Source organism: Aspergillus pseudotamarii, assembly GCF_009193445.1.
Source record: "Aspergillus pseudotamarii strain CBS 117625 unplaced genomic scaffold BDV38scaffold_7, whole genome shotgun sequence".
Classification (NCBI taxonomy): domain Eukaryota; kingdom Fungi; phylum Ascomycota; class Eurotiomycetes; order Eurotiales; family Aspergillaceae; genus Aspergillus; species Aspergillus pseudotamarii.
Window position 1 is genome coordinate 650,431 of NW_022475021.1, and position 27,976 is coordinate 678,406.

The following is a 27,976-nucleotide window of genomic DNA, read 5'->3' on the forward strand; positions in this document are numbered from 1 at the left end:
TAAGACGCTCAGTCCTCGTAGATAAGATTTCCTACTATGTTAGTCATTCTCCCTCTAGGAAATTCGGGATGTTTCTGGAATGCGTATTAGTCATCGCTCCATTTAACTAAAAGATTAATCGGGAGAGTTTGTGATAGAAGATTCTATCTCCATGCATTCGCTATAGGATTGACAAGAAACAAGAAACAGCCATGGGTGAAATGACCGAACAAACACAGCCCATCCATGGGTCCTGTCTTTGCGGAACAATCAAATACCATATCGCCGGAGACCCAGCTTTGAAAATACTCTGCTACTGCCAGAACTGTCGGAAATCGACAGGGTCGTTGGGGATGGCCAACAGCATATATCGCCGGGAGGTAAGTCCTGTCATGTATACGAACCATGCTGACTCAACTACTAACGCTACACAGAATGTAACTATAACCCAAGGCCACGACACACTTCGCACATACAAGGATAACGCAACAAACAACGGGTCGACTGTTGAGCGATCATTCTGTGGGAATTGCGGGTCAAATCTCTTCTGCGAGAACAAGCAAAAGGGTCCGGAACTCGTGATCGTGACATCGGGTACGATGGATTTGGCAGCTGAGCAGACTTGGGAGCCGGTGATGGAGTTTTACTGCAAGGATAAAAAGACTTGGTTGGAGACGAATGTGGAGACGAAGAAGTTTGAGGAAGTCCCGACAGCGTTTGATAATCTGTGATTGTAATTGGGATGGATACTCGGAGTATAAGATTGCTGGTGTCGGTGTCTATCAGATCGTGTATACAGTCGACTGGCCTTGTTTGTGGAGTTGAGTATGCTTATACCGGTATATATGATGATATTAGGGCAACCATGTGAGTCTTTTTCTAAGTAAACTACTGCGACTAGGAGGTTAGGTTGTGTCCTCTCTGGTGTTAATAGTACTTTTCTATTGCTCATGGAACGCATTAAATTTGTCGGCCATAACCATAGGATTATATCAACGTCGTGGTTCGTGTTATAAAGAGGACAATATCTTGTTAGTCACCATCAGATCAGTTGAACTTACTGTACAGTGGTCTCCTGCACGAATCTTCAGTGGGCAACCGCATATCTGAAAGGCTAGCAAAAAATAAAGCTGAATCCAATGAATGATTTGCATGCGTTTATACGTACATGATAACAGAACATTGGGAGAAGGTCCGCAAAATAAATCGAACACACGAACAAGAGGTATCTGACAGTCTAAGCTTGACGGGTGTTGCTTCACAAATTACCAACCGAAGTATTCTGATCGTCAACGCTCCTGGTGACAGCCGACATTTCGCTTAAGCCGTGGCTTACACAATAAACTATGCCACTCGACCATCCAGATCGTTGGCATGAAATTCACAGCTTGCTGACTCTTTGCTGGTCTCCAAACATGTAGCCGGAGGCTTTGGCGGCTAGCCACGATATCTCATCCTTGGGAGCCATCCGGTCAAAAATATAACGAAAGTGCAGCACCTGCTTCGGCAACCAGTCGCCTACTTTGACTTGGGTGAAGAGCTGAAGTTCCTTATGTTCTTCAGGTGAGAGTGTGTTAGACAATTCCACGGTTCGCTTTTCCAAGAAGGTATAGGAGACCCCAAGTAGGTTATAACGGCGACATAGAAAATGCTGGTTCGGAGATCCCCATCCGTTTGGATCCCACACTAGCTTCAGGCCCCAGGGGATTGGCCGGAATTGCATTGCTTGCTGCCACACGTCGCGCGTTTTATATCTTCCCCTCTCACCGCTCACAGCATGGATGCAGACAGCTGTACCAGCAGCAACGTGCGTGATAATTCGGTCGGCAACGACGTCAACAGGGACTCCATCTAACGTTGCCTCTGAGTCAGGGTCGGTCAGGTTTGTTCCAATACGCATATACTGCGATGTGGTCAATGTCATCCCAGCCGCCAACATGAGCATTGGTGCGGATAAAGGGAGACAAAAGCCAGGGTATGGTACACTTTGGGAAGGCCCAACAATAGATGGACGAACGATAAGCAACTTGTTCATCGCCCTATTATCTTGAAAGCGGCGAACTAGCAGTCGTTCAGTCAAGTTCTTAGCGTACGCGTATGGCCAAGGGAACTCATGCGCCTGATAAGCCTTGCTAGTGCCGTATCTTTCAACCTCGGCCAATTCCTCTATGACGGTCGCGGAGCTTCCTAGATCATACACTCTCTCATCAACTTCAATGTCACATGTGTGACTTGAGGGGCTGAGGTGGCCATTTGCGTACGCAGTGGAAATATATACAAACCGGCGAAGCTTTGAACATGAGAGAGCAAAGCCTCCGATCATGTCACTGGACCGGATAATTACATCGAACAGACCAGCAAGAGGTGTACCGAGGTTAATTGAAGATGCCGCATGGATAATAACATCCACCTGTGTTCGCACCATGTCAAGCTTGTTCTTCGATATGCCCATGTCTGGCAAGCGGACGTCGCCATCGAATACTGTAATTCGCGAAGGGTCGCATAGGGTGTTCATTATTTCTTCAGGTAATACTTGACTCCAGTTGGATCGCAAGCGCCTGCACACAATGTAAGTTAGCTTTCGTGTGGTTAACGTTGTCTTGGGCAGAACTGACTGAATTCCTCCTCGACAAAGCACGTAGACATGCTGGACTTCGCACAAGCTTATCAAGCGATAAATGATTACCGTACCTAGAAACCCCGGTGCTCCCGTAACAAAGATGGACTTATTCTTGTAGTACTCTAACATATTGAGCGTACTTACTGCGGTATAGTTGTAGATTCGGGACCCCAAGGTAACTTCCAAACCAAGTCAAATATGATTCAGACGACAAGAGGGATTGGCCAAGCCGTTCTATAGAATGGAGAATACACTTAGCCTATATACTCCTATCCCCATATCACACTACCAGACTCATTTGATGACGAAATGCTGAACCTTATCGCGTCATGTACATAAGCCAAGCATAAACAGATCAGTCGAATAGCGCTGGAGCAAGCTGCGACTTGACCATAAAGATAGCTCTTGTAGATACTTGGCGTAAAGTTTTCATATCCTTGCTTGCTTGGATATTTACATCCTGGTTCTCGAAACAGGTATTCTTACCGAGGCGAAAGTATATTGCAGATGTTACATCAACTAACACATTGCCACCATGGATTGCTCACATGCTTGATACATCGAACATGGTAGAACCCTCTGATTAATACAATCCGGATTGTTCACTGCGGATTCCTTCAAGTGCATCCTAGCGTTAGAGTGATCTAGAGGTTCCATGACTACTCTGCCCCAAAATCACATGGTTGTGGCGAAAGCAATCTGGATAAGAGAGAAGGCAGATCCCTAATGAACATGATCTGAACGCCGATAAAAACAGCGCACTTCAAGAGTGGTGGCTGCAGGTCTTCTGGGCTTGTTTCTAGGGTCGTGCTAATTCATTCTACCCTGATCAAGGGTGTAACTGACGCGACGTCGGTTATTTTTCTGACATGGCATTTATGTATTTTCTATTTCATTTTTCCAATGTTATACTGGTATATAGGGCTCCTATCGCTAAAGTGAGGACGATGGGCTACAGACTTGTCAATATAGCAGGGGTTATTATCCTGGCTATCTTTATTAAACGCATAAACCCACAGATTTACTCTGGGCTTCTAAGAACAGCAATCTCTTCAGACCTTTCAATACCCCCGACACTCCCGGTCGCTATTGCCTTTCTATTCTTTCCATCTTGGACCCACTTTAGTGGTCCAGGAGGAAGACATTTCTTTGGATCAACCCAGAATAATGTCTGACGAATGCCCTCGTCGAGATCAGGAAGCATGCCATGTTGGTAAACAAGTTCGCCTCCAAACTGTTTGGGAATGTTGACGTGATCGATGTATGTTTCCAGCGTGGAGTAGACATCAGCGGATTTCACAATGATCAGCTTGTCTGCCGTTCGAGGATCTACGAATTTCTTTATAACGTTCCACATCATCCAAAACGAGGACGGGGCGTTGCAGACCTATCTAATTAGTATTACATTCCTAGCAAACAAGTGTGACTTACAATAATATGCTGAATGGTCTCAGGATAGCAAGTGAATAATATCCAGCTAACCTCCTGTATAAAGTACTTCATATCCCACACCTGCTTCAACGACAGGGTAGACGCATCCACCAGATAAGTCGACTTCGTCACTGGAATGGAACTGTCCGGCCGATCATTCATCGCCGTACACAGGGGCAGAATAAAGCGTGTCAGACCATCGTGAAAAACAGACGCCCGCTGTGCCATATTTGGAGATGAAGTCACGGATGCAGTTGCACATGGCATATTGCGGGTATCGCTCCATCGCGTCATAGCCTCGTTTTGCAGGTGAACTAGGTTGATCATGATGATAGGTTGGCCTTGTTTGTCACGACGGCCGGTCCAGTGGGGGTACTACATTACATGCATGATTAGAAACGATCATAGCAAGAGAAAGAGAAAGAGAGGTACCAATCGCCTAGTATCTTCATAATCGTCCACTGAAATGACGTTGTAGAACGCGTGCACGTTTTTCTCCGCGTGGAATGTAGCCGCTTGTTGGAACTGCTTGAGAGCATCTTGCGGTTTCATCTGCCGTGCTTGGAGGAAGCGTCTACCCCATTAACAGGACCCAATATCGAACTTCAGAGAATCCACCTACAACAGGGCCGTCTCGTCGTTGATTCCATCGACAACATCATTTTCACTTAATTCGCTCGGGCGTTTTAACAGACCTTGTTCAGTACATAACTGACTGAATGTGACTAAGGCAGCTGCCTGATCCCCTTTCAGGCTGTCCATGGTGTCCTACGGTTGTTAAGGTAGCAAGACTGAGGAGTGGATAATGTACGAGAACTCAATTCAGCCGGACCTGACTAGTAAGCGAATAATGTAGATGTCAGGTGGGTCTCTTGTTCTTTTTTTGTCCTAATTCCAGGTGAGGTTTAAATCTAACACGAAGCAGTAGGTAGGGGTCCGTTGTCTGGAAACGACATGGTGGTTGCATATCGGGGTTGGGCCGAGGAGCGGTGTGCCTGACGTGATATTTATAGTCAGCAGACCCTGGTGTAGTTTGTCGATCTTATCGGTATTGAATGCCTAGATTAGGGTTCTTCCGGCTGCTAAGCGGTGGTTTAGGCTTAGATAGCCGAGAAGTAGTATCAATTCAAGGATCCATGATAAAGGAACCACCCTTAGTCCATTAAGATTTCGCACCTGAATCGGAGACCTAACGTATGTTCAAGGGAAAGCACAAACAGCCCAATAGTCGCTGAGATGTCTTTTATTTCCTGAGAAACGTGACCTCACCACCCCAGGCTGCAAGGATTTCTATCTGCGGACTGATTGGTTCAGGGATAAGCAGGGGTTGGATGAGGAATTTAGGGTTGGCAGGGAGGGCTTTGAAACAGTTGCTAAGGTTGCCTTCTGTATAGAATAGACCCAATACAACTTACCCTTAAGCACTTTGAATGTGTAGCAATGGTATAGCAGTATGAATGAAAGAATTAATGGTAAACTTATCAGTAAACATAACTGGATCCCCGCACTTGTCGGATGTGGCGTACCTTGATAGTCAGAGCCCAACATAAAATCTGTTTTTTCTTTTCTAAATACAAAATGAACTTCTAACGAGCTCTTGAAACTGGTAAGCCATTTCTTTCTAAATTTTATAGTTTTTAACATATTAAAGTTCATCAACTCAGATTCTATCCCGAGTATAAAGGATCTCGAGGTAACTGTGTGGAATCGGTCTTGCCCCATGTAAGGAACCGAAGTGTCGATCTATCTGAGCCCTAGCTATCTTGCCTGGCAATCCTGGTATGTAGCAGAGGATGGACTCATAGGCAAACCTCGTATTACCGTCCGCTAATATTTTCGTAATAGTATTATTTTGGTCAATGCTGGTGTCGTGGTGGGTATCAACCCAGATTTCTGTATATCTATTTGAGATATCTATATCAATGAACATAGAAGTTGGACACGATAGCAACTAGTAATATTAGATTCATAGAGCCCAGATCGGAATATACTCTGTGTCTGACCGAAAATATCAGGAGATTTTGACCCGAATCTAATTCCTAACCTGAACCCGCCCCCATCTCGGGTTCGGAGTCCATGTCACAAATGTCTCCGTATAAAGTCTCCGAATATTATTAATACACCTGGGCTACTCTATACAAAATATGTGAACGCCGTCTCCAGAATATGGAATGAATACGTGTCCGCAATACGTCCATATTCCAAATATGTCATCCATCAAGAATATCCTTGTTCTCGGGGCTGGAGAATTAGGCACACAAGTACTGCTGTCCCTCGCCCAGCATCCTCACTTGAATGACATCGTTGTGTCCGTCCTTTTACGACCTTCTACCATCTCATCAACGCGACCGGAGAAGGTACGGGAGCTCTCGTTACTGCACCAACACAACATTCAGCTTGTTCCCGGCGACCTCGTGGCAGACTCTCAGGAGTCACTAGCCCAGACCTTCCGCGGATACGATACAATTATCGGCTGTACAGGCTTTGTTGCCGGTCGTGGAACACAAATCAAATTAGCACAGGCGGTACTCGCCGCTGCAGTTCCTCGCTATATCCCTTGGCAGTTCGGGGTGGATTACGACGTTATTGGACGAGGATGCGCACAGGAGCTTTTCGACGAGCAGCTTGATGTTCGCGATCTTCTTCGCTCCCAGACTAGCACCCGATGGACTATCATTTCTACGGGCATGTTTACCAGTTTCCTCTTTGAGCCTTCATTCGGTGTAGTGAACCTGGAAGATAGCTCAATCTGCGCCTTGGGTAGTTGGGACACCAGGGTTACGGTGACGGCGCCCGAGGACATTGGAAAGCTCACTGCGGAAATCGTTCTCGGCTCCGACTCAGATGTAGCATTCAACAACCGACCGACCTTTGTTGCTGGCGACACCGTTAGTTATGCGGAATTGTTGCGGATAGTGGAGGGTGTCACAGGGAGGCATTTCAAAAGGAGCGTCCGGACGGTTGAGGCTGCGAAGGACGATCTTGCAAAGGAACCAGATAATTCACTATATAAGTATCAGGTGGTCTTTGGGGAAGGTCGGGGCGTTGCATGGGATTCGTCTACAACGTGGAATCGTGAGTCGGGAGTAAATGTTCTGTCAGTGAAGGAGTATGCAAGTCGGTACCTTGTTTAGTATTTTGGTATTGATCGTCGGAAAAGGGGGCAGTGAGAGACTATCCACAACGGAGCCAGATTATGATCCCTCTCAAAAATATCCCTTAAATGGTATAAAACCCTGAGATCGGCATTGATCTAATCAAAGGATCGGCAAGCCCTAGGGGCAAAATGCGAACGAAACACTACGAGCTAAAAGGGGATCGGCGAAAGATAGGAGTGATCGCCAGGAACAAGCCACACAGGCGTGCCTTTAGTTAGAGGAGCTAGTGATTTGACAATATCTAGCCATGTAGCCACCGTTAGTCTATATAAGGGAGCGAAGCATCGGCCTCAGTTGACCAACACAGTCGGATCAGACCTTCCACAAGTTCCACAATAAGAACCTCATCCCACTCTACCTGTGCATTCTGCTTGCCAAACCACCAAAATGAAGTTCTCCATTGCTGCAATCTCTCTCTTCACCCTCAGCGCTCTCGCTCTACCCGCGACAGTTCTTCGCCGTGGCACCAGCGCCGCTACCGTCGGCCTCATCGGTGAGGTTGAGGGCTTCCGCGCCGATTTCTATGTTATTGAGGGCCACAAGACCATTGGTATGTTCTTTCTATCCTGGCTTTCTTTCGTTACCAACCTAACTTGTCAGGATACGGTCACGATTGTGTCGCGAAGCAGGACTGCGACAGCATTAAGGCCCCGATCAGCAATGTGCAAGGTGATGAGATCTTGCAGAAAGACCTCGTCGGCTTTGAGCAGTGTGTATGCGCGCTGCCAAATGCCAAGGATCTCAACGCCAACCAGCATGGCGCCCTTGTCAGCTTTGCCTTTAACACCGGCTGCGCTGGTTTGCAGCAGGCGTGGGCCGGCGCGATGACGAGCAAGAATTTCGACAGCATCTGCGCAGATCTCCCTAATACCAACACCCTCAATGGACTCTTGACTACTCGTCGCCAAAAGGAGAGTGCGTTATGCTCCACGCCAACCACGCAGAAGTCTAGTTGCTAAAGGGCTTATTCGGTGTTTGGAATGGTGATATTTAAACTTTTGTCTTTTGCCTTCGCTTTGTGAATATTTCCGTGGTCGGATCTTAAATTATGATCGATCAACTGTGGCCACTTCTATAACCCTATTCTTCTTATATTACCCCTTCTGTTGCTAGATAGTGTTTGCTATAGACTAGACAACCAATGAAGCATTTAAATATATATTATACCAAATATCTTTATGATTAGAGAGTAAGCAAGGGTATTGAAATGGTGGGACATTTACTACTCCGTATATCGTGTACTCCATCCAGCCATAGGGATCCCGGAAACTACAGGTCATAATGTGGTCCTCAGCCTCAATAAGACACGGCAACAAGCCGGCTGTGGTCTGGGCCTTACTTTTTTGCCACCGTAGAATCAAACTATGAAAAAGTAATAGTATACAGTGGTTTCCTATACTTACCCCCATTTTGGGGAAAACGCGTCGAGGAAAAAGCAAAGTTAGTTGAAAGGATTCTATACACGCTGTTGTATCGGTGATTTCGCTTTGTTACTTCCCGCTGCGGCCTGATGCGTCTGATTGGGTATCGGGGACACCAGCAGAATTCTTAACCAATAGACAACGCAGTATAATTCATAGCAGCGGTAAATTTCGTTCCGTGTCGAACATTCATGCTCACAAAAATACTTGCCGCAAGGGGCAACGGTAGCAACAAAAGTGCTAGTAGTTGTCTATCGTGCTTGTAGTGAAAAGGCGTTTATACCTGGAGAGGCTCATTTTAATCTTGAGTGAAACGTTTCTTTATTTTGCTCTCCCGTTGTTTGGATTCATACAATGACTGATCGCGCTGCCAAACGTTTCGTCTCCTTGGACGAAAGGAATTGATATGTAGATGATACAGATGTAAAAGCCGGTAGTACACTGAAACATGGCTCTCTATATACAGCGATCTCTATAGTACTATTACAAAATAACACAGTAGCTCAACTTTAGAACCCCCTTGTGGAGTGGCATCTTCAATGCGGAGCACTGAAAACTATACCCTTACCCTTCTCCCAAGAATCGCCCAAATGACTTACTCTAGTCAGTCGCCTCTTATCTAGCAGCTCTCCCTATGACTTCAATTTCCTAACATCACACCCATTAAACGTATTCGTTCCCCGCGGATGGTAAATCGTCCCACAGTATATCGCACTCGGTCTTCCTTGCGCATCAGCCATCGACCAAATATTATGTACGAAAATGGCGCGGAACTGATTCAAGTCTTCCCAGTTACCCTTGAAATAACCACCTTTAACGATGGGGATCTCTCTGCGATGAAGCCCTCCATTGCCCCTGCATTGTGGGTGTAGGAAATTGAAGTTTTCGATATTGGCGTAATCATGGGGGAATTCTGTTCTTGTGTGAGTATATTCTGCAGAATATTGAATTTTGTTTCTTAGGGAGGTGGATCTATCTTACTGGCGAGCTGCTGACCATGGCGGTCGAGGTTGACACCTAGAGATACTGCGCGGTGGATGTCTGCTCCCGGGAATGTGAACTGTCCTGTATTTTGTAGGTTACTTTGGGTTCTAGCTGTGGTTTAGGTATATTGACGTACCACATTTGACGCTGAACGATGAGTCGAGACCTTGGATGTTAGCTGGGATGGGGACAGGCGGTTGCTGGGTAGCAGGCTGTGTGTCACTCAGCGCAGGACTTGGGGGGCGTTGGAAAGGAGGTTGAGCCTTGTTAGCGTTGTAAGGGTTGTTATAGTTGTTAGGGCCCGTTTCACTGAGGGCTGGGCTCGGAAAGCGAGGGACTGCTAGTGCCAGTGAGAAGACGCTGAGAGCGACGGCGATCTTCATGGTGTTTATGCAAGGCAGGGCGTATCTTTAGGAGCGATATCTGCGTTGTACATGAAGATAGCATGCGCTGTGTCACTTTGGAGAGGGAGGTTTATATGTGTCCCAAGTCAAAGCAGCTTTAATGCTTCCATAGTTGGTCTGCTTGTAGCTAAAGTAATGCTGAGACATGGCAGGAGAGCGGTTTAGAGATCAGATCAACGCCGTGTGTATATCCCGGTACTGGCTGATTCTTGGCCATTCATAAGGAAAAGAAACATCCGTGCTGGCATTAGCAACCGAAGATCTATTATAAGTAAATTCCAAATCATCGGAGGACGGCAGCCTCTCTCGTGTTAATTAGCATTCTACGGAGTACCAAATTTGTATACCCGCCTCTGTGCCTGATTTACCCCATCGCCCGATAACAAAGAGGACGCTCGACAAAGAGGTGGAGATTGTTCATCCCGTCTAATTTAGGGCTCAGGACAACGATCAATAGAACGAGGTATGGAAGGAAAGACAGTAGGAAGAGAAGAGATGAAGAAATCATAAAGTCTGCACTGGAATCCACATCCACAATCACGACCAATATCATACGCCGAATATCTTGGAGGAACATCAATAGCAGAATCCATAAACCATAGCCACGGTCCCCGGCCTAGAAATATTCAGAACACAAACGCCAGATACACCATTGTGTTACAAGTCGACTACGCGTAATTGGGCTATGGCTGAAGACGAGAAATCCGGTTGGGTTTAAAATCTCGAGTTCGTATAAAGAGATGTGGATTGCAAGTTTGACGCCCAATATTCTTGGCTCTCCACCACCACGTCCTAACTTGATCAAATTAGACCCAACAAATGTCCGAAGGGGCCGAGCACCTCTGCCGTGATCGTGGCTATTTATTACAGTCAATTCTTGAAGTGTAATTCCTATATATAAATGCAATGCGTATAATAGGGCTAAGGACAGAGATTGCTGCGTTAATTCGTTCCATTGTTTGATTCATCCAAACATTTATCGTAGGTTTCTAGGCTCTGGACTTGGTGGCATTAAGAAAGGACAAAGCAATACGCCAGACCGAAGTTATTGTGACCCCTTAAATCAGCAGAGAACTATCCAACTATACGTACACTGTACCTCTTTGGAAGGCACACAACTATAACTACGGAGTAGTTTGGTCTTTATTTGTTCTGTGTGAGAGGCAAACGTCCATATTTTCATTAGAATTAATCTTGTAGTGTCCAGTGGCCATGTTCGGAAGTTCCTCACAATCGATTGCTGTACCATCCACATGACAGTGCTCCCTCTCTTTTGAGACTGAAGCCCGATGCCTGTGAGCGAAGTGGCTTTCTCCTGAGCTGTGATACCGTTTTCTCCGCACTCCCTCATCTGAAATATACTTCTGCCCTTCGCCATCTTGCCGTTAGAATCCTCCAATAGACGTTCTAATGCCCAGATCGGACGTTGATTAAAGCAAGGCGCGACCAATGGTAAGATCCATTATACCCATCTCGACGCATTTGAACACAACATTGCCTTCAGGAGTATGCGAGGCGTCCAGTGTCAGCCATTCCCCTATCTCTATCAGTTGCTACTTTGTCACCTTGGCGTCTCCCAGCTCTCCCAATTCCGCCTCTCTAGAATCCACGAAGATTTGACCATCCCCTGATAACAAAAGTGTGCGTATCAATCTCCTTCATATGCGACCTATACGAACCAATCAGCGAAATAAATCGTCGCTTAGGACACATCTCGATAAATGAAAACGAGAATGATGGTTCAGTCGAAGGTGTGCAACAGAAGATAGCGTCGGCTGAGGCGAGATGGATTTGAAGCGCTTGATCATACTCGGGCGTGTCCTCCTTGGCAATCAGACGAAATGTTACTCTGGGGTATACGACTCACCAAGATTGAATAACGTCCTTCTCCAGCCGTTTGAGTCGTTGACCACCTCGGTTGGCAATAGTAACACTATCGACTTCCTCCGCAGCCAGAAGTACAGCGAGTCTGATATGCCACTCCACCTGTTTCCCCATCTTAATCAGACAGTGAGTCGTTCACAGTTAATGCAGAGGTTTCACAAGCAGTGAAGCATAAGCAAAAATATATCTAGAATAGAAGTTAATGCTGTGGTTAAGATAGTGTACTTAATATCTTTATCGATCTACTAGGGCTCGGAAGGGTGGTTTGCGGAAGGCATCCGAAGACCACACTTAAGATCCACCGTTCGTGCAACTTAAGGACTACCACTAGTATGACTCAATACAATTCCTAGGTAGTGATAGGTGTGATGTGCATATTGTAAGTGTGCCGAAAGGGAGTGCTCGCCTCACATTTCTTCAACAAGCAATTTGAACCTATCGGTTGCATTAGTTATAATTCAAATGTATCACCCACTTGACACTTCTATTGATGGTATATCGGAAAAGAGATATATGGACACTGAATGGTGACCATATAAGTTACATTTATCATGAACCCTTCTATTTCTATGCTTACTGATGAGCCTGAGTCCATAATCAAGGATACTCCGCATTGTGATTCCAGAAAGAGAATATTGAGCTAATTCCACATATTGCTATACTCAAATTCAAAGTTTGTACCCCATACACTCTCTTGGAGGACATCCAATTGGTCAGCCAGGTCTAGTATCTGTGTATGGTTGATGTCGATGTCCTCAACATCAATGGCCCAACTAGTCAGGTTTTCTGTCTCTGGACGTTGTTCGAGGTCATTCCGGGGTAGGGTATCCTCGTGGTGGGCTCCAAGTTGTTGCTCCTCTACGCGCACAATCTCTTCTGTCATCCGTTGCAGCAGGTCAAGCTCTTTGCTCCGTTGCTTGGCTGCTAGGTCTCCGTTCGATATCTGCGCATTCAACAACCATGAGACGGTCGAGATGTAATTTTCCACATCTGGTACTAATGACGGCTCGATGAAAAAGGCGAGAACAACGATAAACGCCGAGAAGTATGCGTTGTCTTGGTTAAATGGGATTAACGATTCTGGTAGAAGTTTATAAGTTACTGATTCCTCTGCCCAGGCAAACAGGGTATTGAGAGCAATGCCTCACTCACCCAATGAAGATTGTTCATGCAGTGATAATAATATCCTCAACGAAGCTTTGGCTGATTGTAGTGAAGTTTCCAGCAATGGCTTGAGCTGTGCAGGAATGTATATATCTGCCGTTCGGTCCTGACTCCGGGGTCTCTTCAGTCGATGGGTCAGGAAGTACAGGAATAACGGGCGGGTTGCCAAAACTATGCACTATTTGGCCTTAGCCATGGATCAATTATCACCTAATATACTGCGGCAGCAATGATACCCCTTACCTGGTGGTATAACAGAAACAGGTGACTAGTTGTAGTTGAAACTGTGCGGATGGTAGGATGCACAGTCCTAGTAGAGACGTTCTCGATATCCCGAAGAATATCTGCCATATCCCTTAATACCGATTGAACTGTAGCGATGAAGGATCGTCTTTGTTTACTATCCGCTGTGTAAACCGCTGTGAGATGGTCAGTTTGGCATTTTATCACCCCGATGGCCACAGGGGGCAGAGCCTGAAGGCTGCCGTGGCAGTAAATACTTGCATTTGATGATAGCCCCCATAATCCGAGAAAGCTTAACATGCAATGTCAAAAGGGTCCCCCGCTCGGAAGTATCGTAAGATGAAGGCAACGAGCAGGTGATCTCGCTGTCTTGTATCGAGCACGGTGCACCCACCATGACGGAAAGCTGGCGATCTAGTATGTATGCGGTCCACCATATATTCCTACACTCATTTGCAAGCTTTATGCCGAAGAGATCAATGGGAGGTTCTCTTGGGAGCCCCTCGATAATGCAAGTGCGGAGCGATTGGCCGACCTGTTTGGGTCAGCTTGGTATGACATCCAGTATGCGCCATAAGAAAACCCACATAAGCGTATGCAGCGTCCTTCATGTCTACCGATACTAGATAAAGCCCGGCCAGATACAATATTTGCATCCCCAGATTGGGACGACGTCGGTGCAACCCAACCCAATCTGGCATAAGAGACATGGCACGCTCAAAGAAGGTAAATCCTGGTGGTGAGCTGGAACTCCTTGACGTAACAGTAGTGCGTTTTGCAAGGGCAATGATTAGTAGATATTGAATGAACCAGAGAGGTGAGCTCTTTGCCTTCTCGAGTCCTTTTTGGTAAAACTCGTGTAGGTGCGGTAAGAATTTCTCTTCTTCAAATAGAAAGAGCATCTGGTAGGAATGAAACTTGGCTACTTCAAGGAGATATAGGGCATCATGGAGGGACGGCAGTCCTTCCAGTACTCTATCACTATCCAGACTTGTTCGGGTCCAGTCCAACTCCCACGTAGTTCCATCAACATTGAATGGCAAGTCAGGCGCAGGAAACTCGGGCAGCGCTGGTTTCAAAAGAAGAAAAACGCGTTGAGAGAATGACCAGGTCGATGATGGCCCACAAAAGCCTTTTGCCATTAGTACAGACAGAAATATTGTATTCCAAGTGGGTGCTAGGTCAACTCACGGTAACGTCCAGGAGTGTCTTGAAGATAGAACGAAGTGGCAGACACCAACGGGTTCGTAATAGCATCTCCGTCGGTCGCATTCCCTCCGGAAGTCCGCATGTTTGCTGTCACTTGTTTAGCATGCACTCTCTTGAAATTGTCGTTTAGCTGCTAACCATGCCCGGTAGGCAAGTCGGCATTGAGCTCCGGACTTGTTACATTCTCTGAGCTCGCACGGGTCGAGACCTGGTTTTCTTGCTTCTTGGTGTAGGATTCTTGCAGCTTGCGTAGATAACTGACAGGACCATCTCTAAGTAGATTGAAGGTAGGGCTGTGGACTGTACTGTTACCTTTCAGACACGATCACCCTCTTTTCTGCTTGTTTAAAGATACATTGCGCATCGCGACCTATACATGGCTCACAGGGGTAGTGTCCCGAGCATTTGACCTTTCGCTTCTTACACTGCTCACATCTGTGAACTTCGCTGTCAGTGGATCCCTCCATTATCAATGTGAAAGATTGGCAAATATAGGTAGAGCTACGCATTGGCCACCTTGTCCAATTGCCTCCTCCTCCGGACTCTAGAAGCCATTCTGAAGCAACTTTCTTGTTTTCCAATGAAGCGGTCAATCTAGGCAGGATGTACTTTTAGGCAAAGGGGGGAAACAATATGCAAGCCGACTATGTATGAACGACCATGGCAGAGCATAGAGAGAAGAGGTCAAAGTTTGTTCGGAGGGGTTTTCCGAATAGACCCACCCTCATGAAATCGCAGAACATCTCCGAGAATTGTCCGGGCTACGGCGAACTATAGCTGACCGAGGGAAATTGCGGAGATCTCGCCAGTCATACACGGCTGAACTTTTTATACTGGTAAATCTTATTTTCTAAACTACACTAATCTTGACTATTTCCGACTATCCTAAGTTAGGCAAGAGGTTATCAAAGTGGAAGTGGACTGTATCCTGGGCGATATGAACTTCTACCAACATCCAGAGCAGCAGACAGAAACCAATACTAGAGAGTAAGATCTGCCGCTGACAGGATCTACTATGTAAAAGTCAGCCCCTAGCGCTTACTTCTATGTCTTCTGCCTATCTGCCTAGCGCTTCCACGTGATTGATCTCGAGATAAGTGCTGCCTGGAATGCGGCACAGCAAGCTAGATATTTACGTTTTCTTTTCTTATCATTTTTCGAGGCATCGTAGTGACTATGGAGCTTCAATCAAAGCTTACAATCCTCCTCCTTGCTGCATTGGGAACGGCAATCATATCCATCCGGCGCTTCCTCATCCGCCGTCAGTTCGCACGCCGCCACGGCTGTCAACCAGTCGTGCGATCGTTCAGCAAGGATCCTTTCCTGGGCCTTGATACTATCCCTGGAACAGTCCGGGCGATCAGACAGCATCGGATTCTCCAGAGAAATTGTGAGATCTTTCATGAATACGGCAACACATTCAGAGTCCAGGAGCTGCACCAAAGTGCCATCGTGACTATTGAGCCTGAGAACATCAAGACGATCCTATCGCTAAACTTCAAGGACTATAGTCTCAAACACCGTCTCGAGCCATTTAAGCCGCTATTGGGAGAGGGCATCTTCAATACCGATGGCGAACACTGGGCCTCATCGCGCGCCCTCATCCGACCGAGCTTTGCCCGTGAGCAGGTATCTGATCTGAGATTGTTGGAGAAGCTCATGCAGGATTTGTTGGTGTTGCTTCCACGAGATGGTACAACAGTGGACTTGCAGGACCTGTTCTTCCGGTATACGATTGATTCCGCGACGGAGTTCTTGTTTGGGCAGTCTGTTGGCACATTAAAAAAAAACCAATCGCAACTGGCGTTCGCAGAAGCCTTCCAGTATGCCCAGAAGGCTATTCCCGTACGGGGCATGCTGGGTCCGTTGAATGCCATCTATCGTGATCGAAAAGCTGACGAGTGTAATCGCATCTGCCGGGAGTTTGTACAACAGTTTGTTGATGAGGCGGTCTATGCTGCTGAAGAGAGAAAAGAAGATAAGGAAACCAGAACAACGGAGACAAAGCGAAGATATATTTTCTCGCATGAGCTGGCCTCGCGGACGTCCGATAAGCGGCGTATGGTAGATGAGTTGATAAGTGTGCTCCTAGCTGGCCGGGATACAACAGCCAGTCTGCTCGGGAATCTGTTCTTTATGCTAGCGAAGAATCCGGTGGTTTGGGTGAAGCTGCGCGCTGAAGTTGATGTCTTGCAGAATCGGCCACCGACGTATGAAGAGCTTCGCGGGCTACGGTATGTTCAGTGCTGTGTAAATGAATGTATGTACTCCGATCCCCTTTGCCGTCGCTCTCACTTATATCAAACCTCCAGCCCTCCGCCTTCACCCCGTCGTGCCCCGTAATCAACGCGAAGCAATTCGAGACACCGTCCTCCCACTGGGTGGAGGTAAAGATGGCCTCTCGCCCGCTTTTGTCCCAAAAGGAACCCTTGTCGGCTATAATATCTACGCCATGCATCGCCGAACCGACCTCTATGGACCAGATGCAGCAGAATTTTGCCCGGAGCGCTGGGAGGATGGTAAGCTGCAACCGCGCTGGGGATATTTGCCGTTCAATGGTGGGCCACGGATCTGTCTTGGCCAGCGCTATGCCTTGACTGAAGCAAGCTACGTTCTTGTCCGGATGGTGCAGGAGTTTCGTACCCTGGAGAGCCATGATCCGGGGCCTTGGGAGGAAGGTCTGGCTTTGACGCTTTGTTCGAGGAATGGGACTAAAGTTGGGCTTATTCCTTGAATACATTTGTATGACTTGTATGATTAATCCAGAATCATATCACATCATCCTACTACAAGAACCCCTCTTTTGCCTTCTCTTCAACATGCTGTCCTGGGTCCGAGCTCGACTGTGAATACGAAACAGTTACATCAAGAAGCAAATCGAGGATTATCCGAACATAGAGGGTTAACCGGCCGTAGTTAGCCACCTCATCACCAGATCACTCATCCACTACGATGGACAAGTATGCTTATAGTGCGAGAATCGTATGTGTTGAACAAAGGAAGTATTATAGAAGCATTAGCAGACCGAACACCACAGACAGTTATCAAATCCGGGTCCGACAGTAAGTGGGTCAACTCCCCCTACGCCGTTGTTACCACCGACTTCCGGCCCCTTGTCTATAGCTTAGGCTAGCCAACAATGATCTGCTTAGCGCGCCCTCTAGCCCATCCATTGACCAAATGAATCTCATCATCCTGGCATAAGAGACTTAGGTATCAGTATTCCTTACCCCGCTCAGCACCTGGGAGATCAAATTAGCCCCGAAATGCTCCACAATCCTTGCATAGTATTGCCCTATAGTTGAAATTATATACCTAGCTAGAGGGTCATCATGGCTGTGTGATACTCTCCTTGCGTCCCTAAAAAGTCCCCTTCATTTGTTTCACCGCCCATTCCCCCCACCTAAATTTAGTACTATAGCACGATTCTACGTCCCAACGTTAGATGCAAATATGAAGCCTGATTGGTAGTAGAGTTCAATATTCAATGAACCTTTTAAGGTTTGGAGCATAATATTCTTATATAATCGTTTGGTGCGGGACAGGGGCTCTCGGAAATGGTCGGGAGTTGGTGATTGGGGGCTATTCTAAAGTACTATTAATATGCTTTGGCCTACCCTCTGAGATTTATTCTCGTTTCCCATTTCTATTTGCTTTGCACCGGTCGCGTCGGCAGTTGTTACTTTATGCAGGAAGTAATATAAGTGTTCTCTCCATCCTGATATACAAGAAGTCCTTGTAAGCGAAGAATATGGCAGATACACTACCAACCAGCCTGTCCACCGCATTGGACATCTCTCCTTCGGGAGACCACTTGTCTCTGGAGCTTCCAACGGATATTGCATTTGGTGCAGGTGGGTTTAACATTATCCACACATTTCGTATCTTCTAGGTGAAATGTCCAGGCTACAAGATTAACAACAGAACGTCGTAGTCAGCTGTGGGGGCTATGTAGCTAGTTTGATGGCGAAATATGCCGTCGTTCATGCTTCGAAACATGAGAAACTACGAACGCAGACAGATATTCGAACCGCATTGGCCCAGTTCTATCGTCCGATTATTGCATCAAAGCCAGTTCAGATGCAGCTGCGCGAAGTGAGCCTTGGTAAAGCATGGTCCACATTACGCATTGAGACTTTTCAATTTGGGAAGATTGCAGCATCTGCTGATATATGGTGAGAGACCCTTATCCCTAGAAGGTGGACTTCAAATATTTTAAAATCAAACATTCACGTAACCCAGGCTCTCTGACTTCCAATTACCGGGCATCAATCTCCAGACAGGCTGGCATTTGACTACCCGTCCAGTTGATCTGTCAAAACTCGAAATGGATTGTGACCCTGAATGGACATCTTACCAAACGGCGTTCCATCGGAATGGATTTAGACGCGGTCACTCCTATGTGAGAAATTTCATCCCAAAGTCTTGGCCCTCTGATATAAAATTCACAGAGCAATGGATCCTACCTGGCTGGGACTGTTTCCCTCGAGGATCCTGTGCGATGCAGAAAGACGAGGAGAAAGCACGATGGACAACGGAGATGATACAGTTTGCTATAGATATGAGCCTCCCTGTTCAGGAGAACTTTTTCCCACGAACAAAGCGATTACCCACGGGTAGTGTTGCTGCTACGCTCGAATTTGCGGAAGCCCAAAGGCAGGCCCGGATCCAAGGAAAGCCGAACTGGAGGGAGCTAGAGTTGGATGGGTCGACGGAGCCTAACACGGAGACTGTTAATGTAGCATTGTCTATGTCGACAGAGGTGAAGAAAAATCTTCCACCGGGTGGTGTTCGATGGCTCTACTTGCGCAGCGAGGTCAAGCGTATTATAGATGGAAGAATGGATATGGAAATACTTCTGTGTGACGAAACCATGGAGTTAATTGCCATTAGTCAACACGCTGCACAGATCATACCTTCGGCCCAAAAATGGGAAAAAGGAGGGAAAGATGCGAAAATATGACTGGATTCATAGCAGATGTTCCGGGGCTGGGGCTTCGGGTTTAGAAGTGTGTTACCTTTTATAAATGAACAACAAATTACCATGGTGAATCAACCATCCCCTGGAAGTGAAATTCTTCAATAACTGGGCACTACTCCATCATTGACCAATTTTCGTGTTTGATGGTGCTTCTTCCTGCAACCAACCTGCTGAGAGTTCTAAACGTCGAAGTTCCTTGAGTCTCGACTGCCATACCTGCATTAAACTCATTGAATGTCAAATTCCGAAGCATGATGGCCAGTAGAGAGCCAACCTCATATTTCTACAAGGGCCTATTGCGGTCAACAGATGCACCATCTTCGTAGCGAGTGAGTTTACGAGCTTTCCAATAGCGGCCGCAGCAAATACGTGTATCCCATTTTCAAGAGAGTCGGATGCTGTTAATTGCTCTAGTGCTGATGGCTGACGGCCATGTTCATCTTTCAATGCATTCCTGCTGATTTGCATAAATCCTTATACATATTCGACTGCTCGTGCGCTTCAACTCTTCTCAGCTGATATCTTTTGACGAAGCTTCAGATCAGAGATAGAGAGGTCTTGATTCCCACTTTTATGTAGGTAAAGCTGTATCCCTACTAATGTGCCTAGGAAACAAAGGGATGGAGAACAAAAACATCGGGCCCTAGCCTAAAACGCGTAGTTGTCAACGGTTACAGCAAGCAAATTCTGCGTTTAATGTACTTCTGCTTACACTGTTGGAACTATTTAAATTATTTGTCCATTTAGTCCATATAATCTTGGTCGTTTTTTTCCTCCCTCTCTTATGTTCTAACTTTCCTTGTCTTCTCCTTCTTCTCTCAGTTTCTGTTTACCAGTGCTTCAGTCCTTTACATAACTCACAAGACAAGAAAAGAAAACGGTAAAGAAAAAAGGCAATGAATATATAAACAAATACAAATCAACGTTTCATGAGCCCATTATAGCCTATGCAGCTAGCCTACCTCTAGTAGCACCAGCGACGAAATATACACAGTTCGTATACTGTTGATATATAACTTTACGATGTACGCTAGTACCCAGACACACCAACAGAATGCCCAGTGCAGCGTGAGATTTTGGCAAGCTAAACCACCTTGGAGAGGGTAACAGATTGAAAAATTAGAATGCAAGTGGGATCCTACACGGAGGATTATTAAGGACTCCTAAGCCTAGGTCTCTCCCAACCAAGGTATTATGACGATTTAACTCAAGTCTTGAATCCACTCATAGTATTACCGTATTTGGTTTAGCGTGTTCGGTATACACTCGGGACAAGCTCGGTACATTCGGAGCCATGGATCGTATGGTGCATTGAAGACCTGGTCTAGGCCAGACAGAATGAATAATGTTTGTTTTCTATTATGGGGAATTCGCTCTACAAAGTGAGATCATCTAGACTACAATACAGTGGGGTGATTAGTTTCATTGCTGGGCGGTATTCATCCGACTGTCGCTTTCGATAGTATATCAGACATGGCACCCTCCGGAACCATGGAACCAGCTCAATCTTCACAAATGATGTAAGTCAGTGTAGTTAGGAAACGCTGGCCATCCCCAAGCTGAGGGGAATCGCTCTCGACTAGTCTCTACAATCTCATATAACTAAATGTCATTAATTCTATTAGTACCCCCCGCGCGTCTCTGCATAGGCTAGGGTTTGGCCGAACATCCAGTTCGGCTAGTATAAGAGTTGTATATAAAGTACAAGTGTTCCCATAAATCCTTATTCTGTTCCCGGACATGGCTTCCAAAACAATAAATATCCTTGTTGACTTGAGTGTTGACGTCACTTGATTGTCTTTCACCTTCTTAGCCGTAGAGGCCAATGGTGGAAATCCGACTGGGGGTACGCGATCAGAGAGGAAGAGGTCTCGCGTAGCCCTTCCATAGATTGAGCATGGAGAAAGCGAGACTATGAGCCAGGCTGACATTGAAATCTCCTTAAATCAGTAGTCCTGCAGCGACGGGTGCCAACCCGTATAACGCACTGCTGACGCTGAAAAGGCTTTCGGCGTGGTTGTCCTGGATCTTGGGGTACTTGTTCGCGTCGCTGGTATCACACTCGCCCCACTCGTTGGTCGTGCTCAGCGTGCAGTTGGCGTGATCTCCATGATCATTCTTGAATTGCAGGTCACCAGTGTCCCAGTTGACGGTGACGGAGGCGGTTTCACAGATCTCCTTCGTCTCGGTACCCGTATTCTTACCACACTTCTTCTTGAACGGGTTGGAGCTACCCTCACAGCCGAAGAGCTCCTCGTCGATGATGACGGTACAATGGGTCACGTAACTGTTGGCTGGTGGTTGGGTAGTCTTAATGTAGATGTAGGCGCCCGAGATGGTCTGCGCCAGGGCAAAGCCGGTGCCGAGCGTGAGGAGCCAAGAAGGCATGGTGAGCGTCAATTTAGAGATAGCTGACAGAATAGAAACTCCGGAAAAGGGAATTGAAGTGGTAATAGAATGTGTTGGAGACCAACTGTGGGCTACCAGAGACGCGAGTTGCCCTTTATAATGTAGAGGTTTGCCTTCCCCGGCAACCCCGGCTCACCAGTGTGCAAATTCTCATGTCGAGCTACCGAATAGCTCTACAATGACTAAAAGTATGTTTGTATATGGTCAAAGACCCCACTGATGAGCAAATCCCGTAAGGAAAGACCCTGTGTGTCAATACCAGAACTAATAGCGGCGATGCAACTCCAGTCAGGGCTGAACCCGGAGCCAATGAGCGACCGCGCTCCACTCCCCATCATTAGGCCCATGATCACAATCCGGCATACCCGGATGCTTAACATCACTCGCTGTAACCTCGACGACCCTTGGGAAGATTCTCATAATTAGGTATTCGAATACCAGAGAGACCCTACCGCGGAAAATGATGGTCTCATTTGTAAGTAATGCCTGGAGATTATTAAATAAGAACGATATCAACGATTGTGATGGTTCATATCTAGGGCATGCATTTATTGGTAGAAAGTATAGCTTGGAACACAATCGTTCTACTATCTAGCGACTATGGATTCTTCTGATACGGTCTGTGCCGATCTACCCGATCGGCCAAGTCTTTGCATGCTAGTTGAAGCTCTGTCTCTCCCCATCCGATGCACGATAGGGAGGACATGGATGCAGGTTATTGTACATGTCACGAGCGTGGTATGGATAAGGAGCTTTATCATCACAGAGCTGTATGGAGGACCGTGGTCTCTCAGGCATCCGATAGCTGGTCTTTGTATTGACCTCAGAGTTGTGATGGTCATCACAACCGGTGGAGGGGATACCTCGGATCCGCCGGATATATTGCGGAGGTCTGAACGAAAGCCCCTCGTCTCTATATGGCAGCCCATTTCTGAGAGGGACTACGCAAAAAGCCAAACATCCAATAAAAATGCGTTACTAACCAATGCCGAACAATATAAGATTGGGTAGTGTGTCGAATGGTGGATCGATAGGTATAGCATCACGTCATATCTTCCAATTGCCAAGCTCCAGAAGAAACTCTTTTTGGTACGTCTTCCGCGACTGAAGAATTCATGAATCCCATCTTGCCTACAGTGGCGGCAGATAGCGTTGCCGATGGGACTAATCCTACCAGGTAGCTTCTACTCTGGAATCACGTTTTGCGAATAGCCATTGGGAATGGAATGTTGAATCCGGAGAAATGCCGCCGCTCAAAAGCAGAGGTCGCCCACTTCATCGCAACGAATCTCCCACGTCTGAAGCACGAAGAGCTAGTCATATGCGTCGCTCCCGACCGTGAGTGCAGCTACTCGTTATACTCCAGTCTCGCTTAAATGGTTCCCCCCCTTAGTTTAAGCTGCTGTCTGGACCCCCAACTCCTAGAACGTCCTGTGCCATATCGGCTTTTCGTCTCGGCGATGAGAGATGTGATCAGGACTGTCGATGGTATAATAGCAGAGAAAGCCTGAGCTACACTTGCATGTTGTTAACGCAGTTTCAGTAGGGACCCTACCGATACTGCTGATATACTGTGAGTGGTGCTAAGGTCCGCAATGGAACCTCTTCTCAAGGCATCAATCAGGAAGGATAGGATGGTGGGTTGTACGCGATTCTAGTATTCCGAGGCTGTTCCTCCGGGAAAGGATGAACTGCCTACTCATGGAGGAATTAGCAAGCATCACAGGACACCTGGACTGTTCCGCATGAAACTTGTGCTCTGGTTAATGCCATAGGAAACAAGAGCACCGGCCCTGCAATAGCGTCCAGGACACCCTGTCTCTATCACATATTCCCGTGCATGAGAAACAATCTAGCGCACGTTGGGATCTCAACATGACGCGAATTCTGGCAGACAGCCAAAAGTAGGGAGTTGCTTGCGGATTTATTTTCTATGACTGTTTTCCTTGTTAGTGCTGACTATACCTGGGTCGCACCGTGGTCAGTTCAAGTTCAGTCGCATTGTCTCAGACCAAAGAAAAGGCGTAGCAAAAGTGAAGGTATGTGTCTTTTAGCCTTGGTAATATCGTGGTCTGTTGACATACGTTTCATTATGATAAGTGTGTTTGCCTTGAACGCCTACCTCGCCACATGAGGAAATCTGGGGTCCAACCAAATATTCGTCTATAACGCCTTCTACAGAATGACTGTGCCTCATAATCGACCGTCAAAAATTAACCAGACAATGAACATATGTTACCCATTCGCACTGGCCCTAGAAGCCTTCCACTACCATCCAAACCATTCCTTCAATCTCGATTGGACTCTTTATACAACTCGCGGATCAATTCTGCCAATCGCTGGACTTCATGCTTATACCAAGGCATGGCATGATGATAATCAACCTCATATACCTTTGATGTACTCGACTCATAAAACGTCGCATGTTGTTGCTTTCCCAATGCTAAAAACATATCCTTCAGTCCATGAACATGTAGCGTCGGTATCTTGATTAAATCCATCGATCCCGTATCGGCCATCTCTGTAACAATCAAGAAGTCAATACGAATATCCAGAGGTACTGAAAAAGCTAAGGAAACGAGCAACATACGATGACCAATCTCCGACACCATGGGTGCACCAGCACCCATACACAGCACCCCAAACTTCAGTTGCGGAGTATTTCCCAGCTCCCCCAATGCTGCTCTCCGCTGTTGATCCAACAATAGTCCACTGGTGATGCGGGTGCCCTGACTGAATCCCATTACGCCCACCCATTCCCCACCGGGCCCCGCCGCTTCGATCAGTTTCCAAACCCGCTCCACACCGTCCCGCCCCGAGATGTCATATCCACTCCCATCATTTTGCTCCGTTTCCGATCCGTCCTTCTTGAACCATGACCGGAAAGGCTTGTAATCACGGAAAGCGGGCAGAATGCCTGGTCCTGGTCCGCTTTCGAAAGGTCCATCGAAGAAGACGAATTGAAAGTCATTCTTGAGCAATCCGGCCAGCTGCGAGCATTGAACCTCGTAGATGGCGCCTTTTGACCCGCCACCGTGGAAACAGGCAATACGCGGTAGAGACCTTGTCATTGTAGCTATAGTGCTAATTCTATAACTTCTAGGTCGTCGGGAAGGGTGGAGTTTCTGAGAGGGAGCGAGTGGGATCTTGCTTGGGGTGCGGGGGAAGATAAGAATAAATGAAGTCGGTGAAGGGGTTGGCGGGGTCATGTGAGATCAGATGGTGGAATTCCAGGTTCATGCATGCTTATCTGAGCAGTGTTGCAGTTGCATTCAGTCCAGTCCAGACACTCCTCGACGTATCTGTGGTTTGCGACCGTTGGATATTTCTACCTGTTCAATGCTGGACTGGACAATACGTACCACGGGTGATCAAGGCGCAACAGAGATATTGTCGAACAATCGAGTGTAACTATTGCACGCTTATTTATAATCGGACCTCCCATTGGGATACGGGCTCCATGTGTACAATTACTGCTTAATCATACATGCCACAGTAGATACGGGGCAGGCCTAGATCTATCTACTAACCAGGCTTGACTCGTCACTCACAACCAATGTGTGTAATGCAAGCTAGGAACCACATTGGATCCGAGTACAACCACCCTCATCATTAATAGAGGAACATACCAGTCTGTCGCTCGAGCTGAGGATCTGACCATGCTAAATTCCGAGCGTTCAAGTTGGGGCACAAATTGAACTGGTCTGGGTGATGGTTCGAGGGCGTATTTGCTGAGAAGGGATGGAGGTGTTGCCCTGAGGTTGACATGCTTGACTTGGCCCGCTCATCGTGTACGACATTGTCGCTGTGACAATAGCTTGGTATCGCTATTTTAGGTGCTGTGGGTGTCTCTCTCACCTGTATGTTATGTTATTGCCGTCTTAATTGTTATTCAAGAGCAGAATCATTTAATACGTTGCCACGGTTCAGGATAGTTCGCGATGAAGAATATATTCAGTCCAGGTTTTAATGATCTATAGAACTCGAGGACTTTCATGGTGGACACTGTTGAACGCCCTTGTTACATTCCTATCTTCATCAGGTCAATACACCACTCATTTAAAAATGTAATACCAGCTACTGAGTAACCATACTTTAAATCATGCCATGCCATTGGTCACCCACACGGTAACCTTGAGGGAAAGGATCCTCCGAGTCGAGCACAACCGTCTGATAACCCGTAATCCACGCCCGACCCTGGACAGTGGACAAAACGGCCGGATAATCAGCAACATTAGTCGTCCCATTGATATGCGTGATAAACTCAGTTCCCAAGATACTCCGGTGCACGAACTTCTCCCCGACGGCAATCTGTCCTCGAGCGTGTATGACGGCTAGACGGGCAGAGCTACCTGTGCCGCAGGGGCTTCTATCGAATCTGCCCGGCGAACTGACAACTGTATTGACAGCCGTCTTACCGCTGCCATCCGGAAGCTCTTCAAGAGGTTCAGTGAACTGCAAAACACTATAGCCAAAGATATCGGGGTTCTCGGGATGTGCCGGGGTGTAAGTTGCGTTAAGTGCCTTCTTGATCTTCTCACCGACCTCGACTAGCTGTGGGCCATCGGCGTTCCGGATTTTCAGACCAAGGGATGCCGCATCAACGAGTATGTACATCATGCCTCCGTAGGCAATATCGACCGATACGGTGCCCAGGTCAGGAATGTCGATCTTGTAATCGAGCTGGAACACGAAGGATGGAACGTTATCAAAGGCGACGCTCCTGCATTTGCCTCCCTGACATTGAGCCCGCACTTTGACAAGTCCGGCCGCCGTGTCAAGCGTAAGCTCGGTCACGGGCTCCTTCATCGGGATCATGCCAGTTTCGAGGAGTACGGTGACCGTGCATATACAGTTGGAACCGGACATGGGTGCATATTCTTCGTTTTCCATAATCAACAGCCCGACATCAGCGCGGGGATCGCACGGTGGGAGGACAAGGTTCACGTGTCTGCCTGGTCGTCCTCGAGGCTCGTTGAGCAGAAGAGACCTTAGCTCATCTTGCCTGTATAGGAAATGCTGTCGCTTCTCGAACATGGTCTTCCCCGGGACATCGAGTACCCCGCCGATTATCACATCGCCGCCTTCACCCTCGGCATGACATCCAACAATGGAGATGGTTCGTGATGTAGGCATATCTCAAACTTTAACTCGGGTAATGAGGACTAAGATAATCGTATCGAGTCAAATAGGGATTGTAGTCCCTTAACGTCCTTTGCTCCTCTTAATCATTTATATTGCCACGAGGCCGGAACACAGGTCCACTACGGAGCCCTCACCCGTAGATCCAGTGTCTGAAGGCAACTAATCACCAGGAACAGAGAATTGACACAATCATTAGGAAGACTTGCCTTCCTTCTAAAGATGGCAATAGACAGACGATCCTAATGAACGAGTCCTAGTATGGGCTTATGAAGCTGTTGAGCAGCAACTCCTTAACTTTGATTTCCCCCGCGTGGGGGCGGGGTCGTTGAAATGAGACCGAATCGTGTCCGTCCCGATATTTGGGGTTTTTCTTCACGTATCCCACCCCAATGCCAAACTTAAAAGACTGCCCTGTTTTCTCAGCCTTGTTTCGCCTTTGGTACTTTTGCTGTGGCTTTGTCTGATACCCTGCTCCCGTGGTGGCTGATGATTTAAATAGAAGACGAGCAAGTTAACGTAGTCCAACAACGAGAGAACCACTCCTAAAGGCCATGGTAAATGTGATATCACAGAGGAAAATCTTTGGAAAACTGTCAATCAGTGGTGAATGGCTAGATTATCTTAATCCCATAGGTACTTTAGACCAGGTTACATTATTTCAAAGCAAATGAGTGGGAAAGGGCCTAACTTGGGGTTCATAAGGTTTGGGCTCCAATGTTGACCTAGACTAGATTGAAACCTTAAAGAGCTGTCAATATCTGACAGATGCTAGTCTTCCTCCCAGTGACGAAGCAAAAAAAGAGAAAAAAGAAAAAGAGGAAAATGCAAATATAGAGTGCACCTAATTAGTCCCATATGGCTATATATATCCTTGCCAGGTATGAGGCTATACCCAAGACCAACAGATCACGCTTCCCTTGGTCGCAGAAAGGGAAGACCATAGC

The 27,976-nt window shown here is 46.9% G+C and overlaps 13 protein-coding genes across 13 annotated transcripts; 5 read left to right on the top strand and 8 right to left on the bottom strand.

The window, feature by feature from the left end:
* Nucleotides 1-183: 183 nt before the first annotated feature.
* On the top strand, nucleotides 184-1,450 carry BDV38DRAFT_237361 (GFA family protein). Its single transcript, XM_032053578.1, has 2 exons — nucleotides 184-359; nucleotides 414-1,450. Exons 1-2 carry the CDS (start codon nucleotides 192-194, stop codon nucleotides 708-710), a joined length of 465 nt encoding a protein of 154 aa, XP_031917765.1. The 5' UTR covers nucleotides 184-191; the 3' UTR covers nucleotides 711-1,450.
* On the bottom strand, nucleotides 1,333-3,055 carry BDV38DRAFT_296340 (male sterility protein-domain-containing protein). Its single transcript, XM_032062916.1, has 4 exons — nucleotides 2,595-3,055; nucleotides 1,667-2,537; nucleotides 1,508-1,630; nucleotides 1,333-1,477 (listed from the first exon to the last, which is right to left on the bottom strand). Exons 1-4 carry the CDS (start codon nucleotides 2,726-2,728, stop codon nucleotides 1,361-1,363), a joined length of 1,245 nt encoding a protein of 414 aa, XP_031917766.1. The 5' UTR covers nucleotides 2,729-3,055; the 3' UTR covers nucleotides 1,333-1,360.
* Nucleotides 3,056-3,620: 565 nt separating this feature from the next.
* On the bottom strand, nucleotides 3,621-4,792 carry BDV38DRAFT_279053 (SEC14 family lipid-binding protein; the record flags this gene model as incomplete). Its single annotated transcript, XM_032058899.1, has 4 exons — nucleotides 3,621-3,986; nucleotides 4,031-4,405; nucleotides 4,463-4,604; nucleotides 4,653-4,792. The coding sequence occupies 4 exons, from the start codon at nucleotides 4,790-4,792 to the stop codon at nucleotides 3,621-3,623; spliced, it is 1,023 nt and encodes a 340-aa protein (XP_031917767.1).
* Nucleotides 4,793-6,237: 1,445 nt separating this feature from the next.
* On the top strand, nucleotides 6,238-7,164 carry BDV38DRAFT_279054 (aromatic alcohol reductase; the record flags this gene model as incomplete). Its single annotated transcript, XM_032058900.1, has 1 exon — nucleotides 6,238-7,164. One exon carries the CDS (start codon nucleotides 6,238-6,240, stop codon nucleotides 7,162-7,164), a length of 927 nt encoding a protein of 308 aa, XP_031917768.1.
* A 411-nt stretch (nucleotides 7,165-7,575) lies between these two features.
* On the top strand, nucleotides 7,576-8,147 carry BDV38DRAFT_279055 (lysozyme; the record flags this gene model as incomplete). The annotated part of the gene is made up of 2 exons (XM_032058901.1): nucleotides 7,576-7,738; nucleotides 7,789-8,147. 2 exons carry the CDS (start codon nucleotides 7,576-7,578, stop codon nucleotides 8,145-8,147), a joined length of 522 nt encoding a protein of 173 aa, XP_031917769.1.
* A 1,094-nt stretch (nucleotides 8,148-9,241) lies between these two features.
* BDV38DRAFT_279056 (uncharacterized protein) lies at nucleotides 9,242-9,976 on the bottom strand (the record flags this gene model as incomplete). Its single annotated transcript, XM_032058902.1, has 3 exons — nucleotides 9,242-9,522; nucleotides 9,591-9,674; nucleotides 9,730-9,976. 3 exons carry the CDS (start codon nucleotides 9,974-9,976, stop codon nucleotides 9,242-9,244), a joined length of 612 nt encoding a protein of 203 aa, XP_031917770.1.
* Nucleotides 9,977-12,461: 2,485 nt separating this feature from the next.
* Nucleotides 12,462-15,173, bottom strand: BDV38DRAFT_237372 (uncharacterized protein). The gene is made up of 9 exons (XM_032053579.1): nucleotides 15,003-15,173; nucleotides 14,810-14,932; nucleotides 14,636-14,754; nucleotides 14,480-14,584; nucleotides 13,876-14,420; nucleotides 13,550-13,823; nucleotides 13,289-13,464; nucleotides 13,034-13,223; nucleotides 12,462-12,961 (listed from the first exon to the last, which is right to left on the bottom strand). Exons 1-9 carry the CDS (start codon nucleotides 15,050-15,052, stop codon nucleotides 12,522-12,524), a joined length of 2,022 nt encoding a protein of 673 aa, XP_031917771.1. The 5' UTR covers nucleotides 15,053-15,173; the 3' UTR covers nucleotides 12,462-12,521.
* Nucleotides 15,174-15,454: 281 nt separating this feature from the next.
* Nucleotides 15,455-17,780, top strand: BDV38DRAFT_237379 (cytochrome P450). Its single transcript, XM_032053580.1, has 2 exons — nucleotides 15,455-16,757; nucleotides 16,810-17,780. The coding sequence occupies exons 1-2, from the start codon at nucleotides 15,674-15,676 to the stop codon at nucleotides 17,229-17,231; spliced, it is 1,506 nt and encodes a 501-aa protein (XP_031917772.1). The 5' UTR covers nucleotides 15,455-15,673; the 3' UTR covers nucleotides 17,232-17,780.
* Nucleotides 17,781-17,998: 218 nt separating this feature from the next.
* BDV38DRAFT_237380 (thioesterase-like superfamily-domain-containing protein) lies at nucleotides 17,999-19,980 on the top strand. The gene is made up of 3 exons (XM_032053581.1): nucleotides 17,999-18,351; nucleotides 18,432-18,672; nucleotides 18,740-19,980. Exons 1-3 carry the CDS (start codon nucleotides 18,249-18,251, stop codon nucleotides 19,458-19,460), a joined length of 1,065 nt encoding a protein of 354 aa, XP_031917773.1. The 5' UTR covers nucleotides 17,999-18,248; the 3' UTR covers nucleotides 19,461-19,980.
* On the bottom strand, nucleotides 19,589-19,980 carry BDV38DRAFT_191070 (uncharacterized protein). The gene has a single exon (XM_032052266.1). The coding sequence runs from the start codon at nucleotides 19,944-19,946 to the stop codon at nucleotides 19,716-19,718; it is 231 nt and encodes a 76-aa protein (XP_031917774.1). The 5' UTR covers nucleotides 19,947-19,980; the 3' UTR covers nucleotides 19,589-19,715.
* A 1,200-nt stretch (nucleotides 19,981-21,180) lies between these two features.
* On the bottom strand, nucleotides 21,181-21,986 carry BDV38DRAFT_191083 (uncharacterized protein). Its single transcript, XM_032052267.1, has one exon. The coding sequence runs from the start codon at nucleotides 21,864-21,866 to the stop codon at nucleotides 21,420-21,422; it is 447 nt and encodes a 148-aa protein (XP_031917775.1). The 5' UTR covers nucleotides 21,867-21,986; the 3' UTR covers nucleotides 21,181-21,419.
* A 2,189-nt stretch (nucleotides 21,987-24,175) lies between these two features.
* On the bottom strand, nucleotides 24,176-25,096 carry BDV38DRAFT_279061 (uncharacterized protein; the record flags this gene model as incomplete). The annotated part of the gene is made up of 1 exon (XM_032058903.1): nucleotides 24,176-25,096. The coding sequence occupies one exon, from the start codon at nucleotides 25,094-25,096 to the stop codon at nucleotides 24,176-24,178; it is 921 nt and encodes a 306-aa protein (XP_031917776.1).
* Nucleotides 25,097-25,278: 182 nt separating this feature from the next.
* Nucleotides 25,279-27,653, bottom strand: BDV38DRAFT_191095 (proline racemase family protein). The gene has a single exon (XM_032052268.1). It carries the CDS (start codon nucleotides 27,021-27,023, stop codon nucleotides 25,983-25,985), a length of 1,041 nt encoding a protein of 346 aa, XP_031917777.1. The 5' UTR covers nucleotides 27,024-27,653; the 3' UTR covers nucleotides 25,279-25,982.
* Nucleotides 27,654-27,976: the final 323 nt, after the last annotated feature.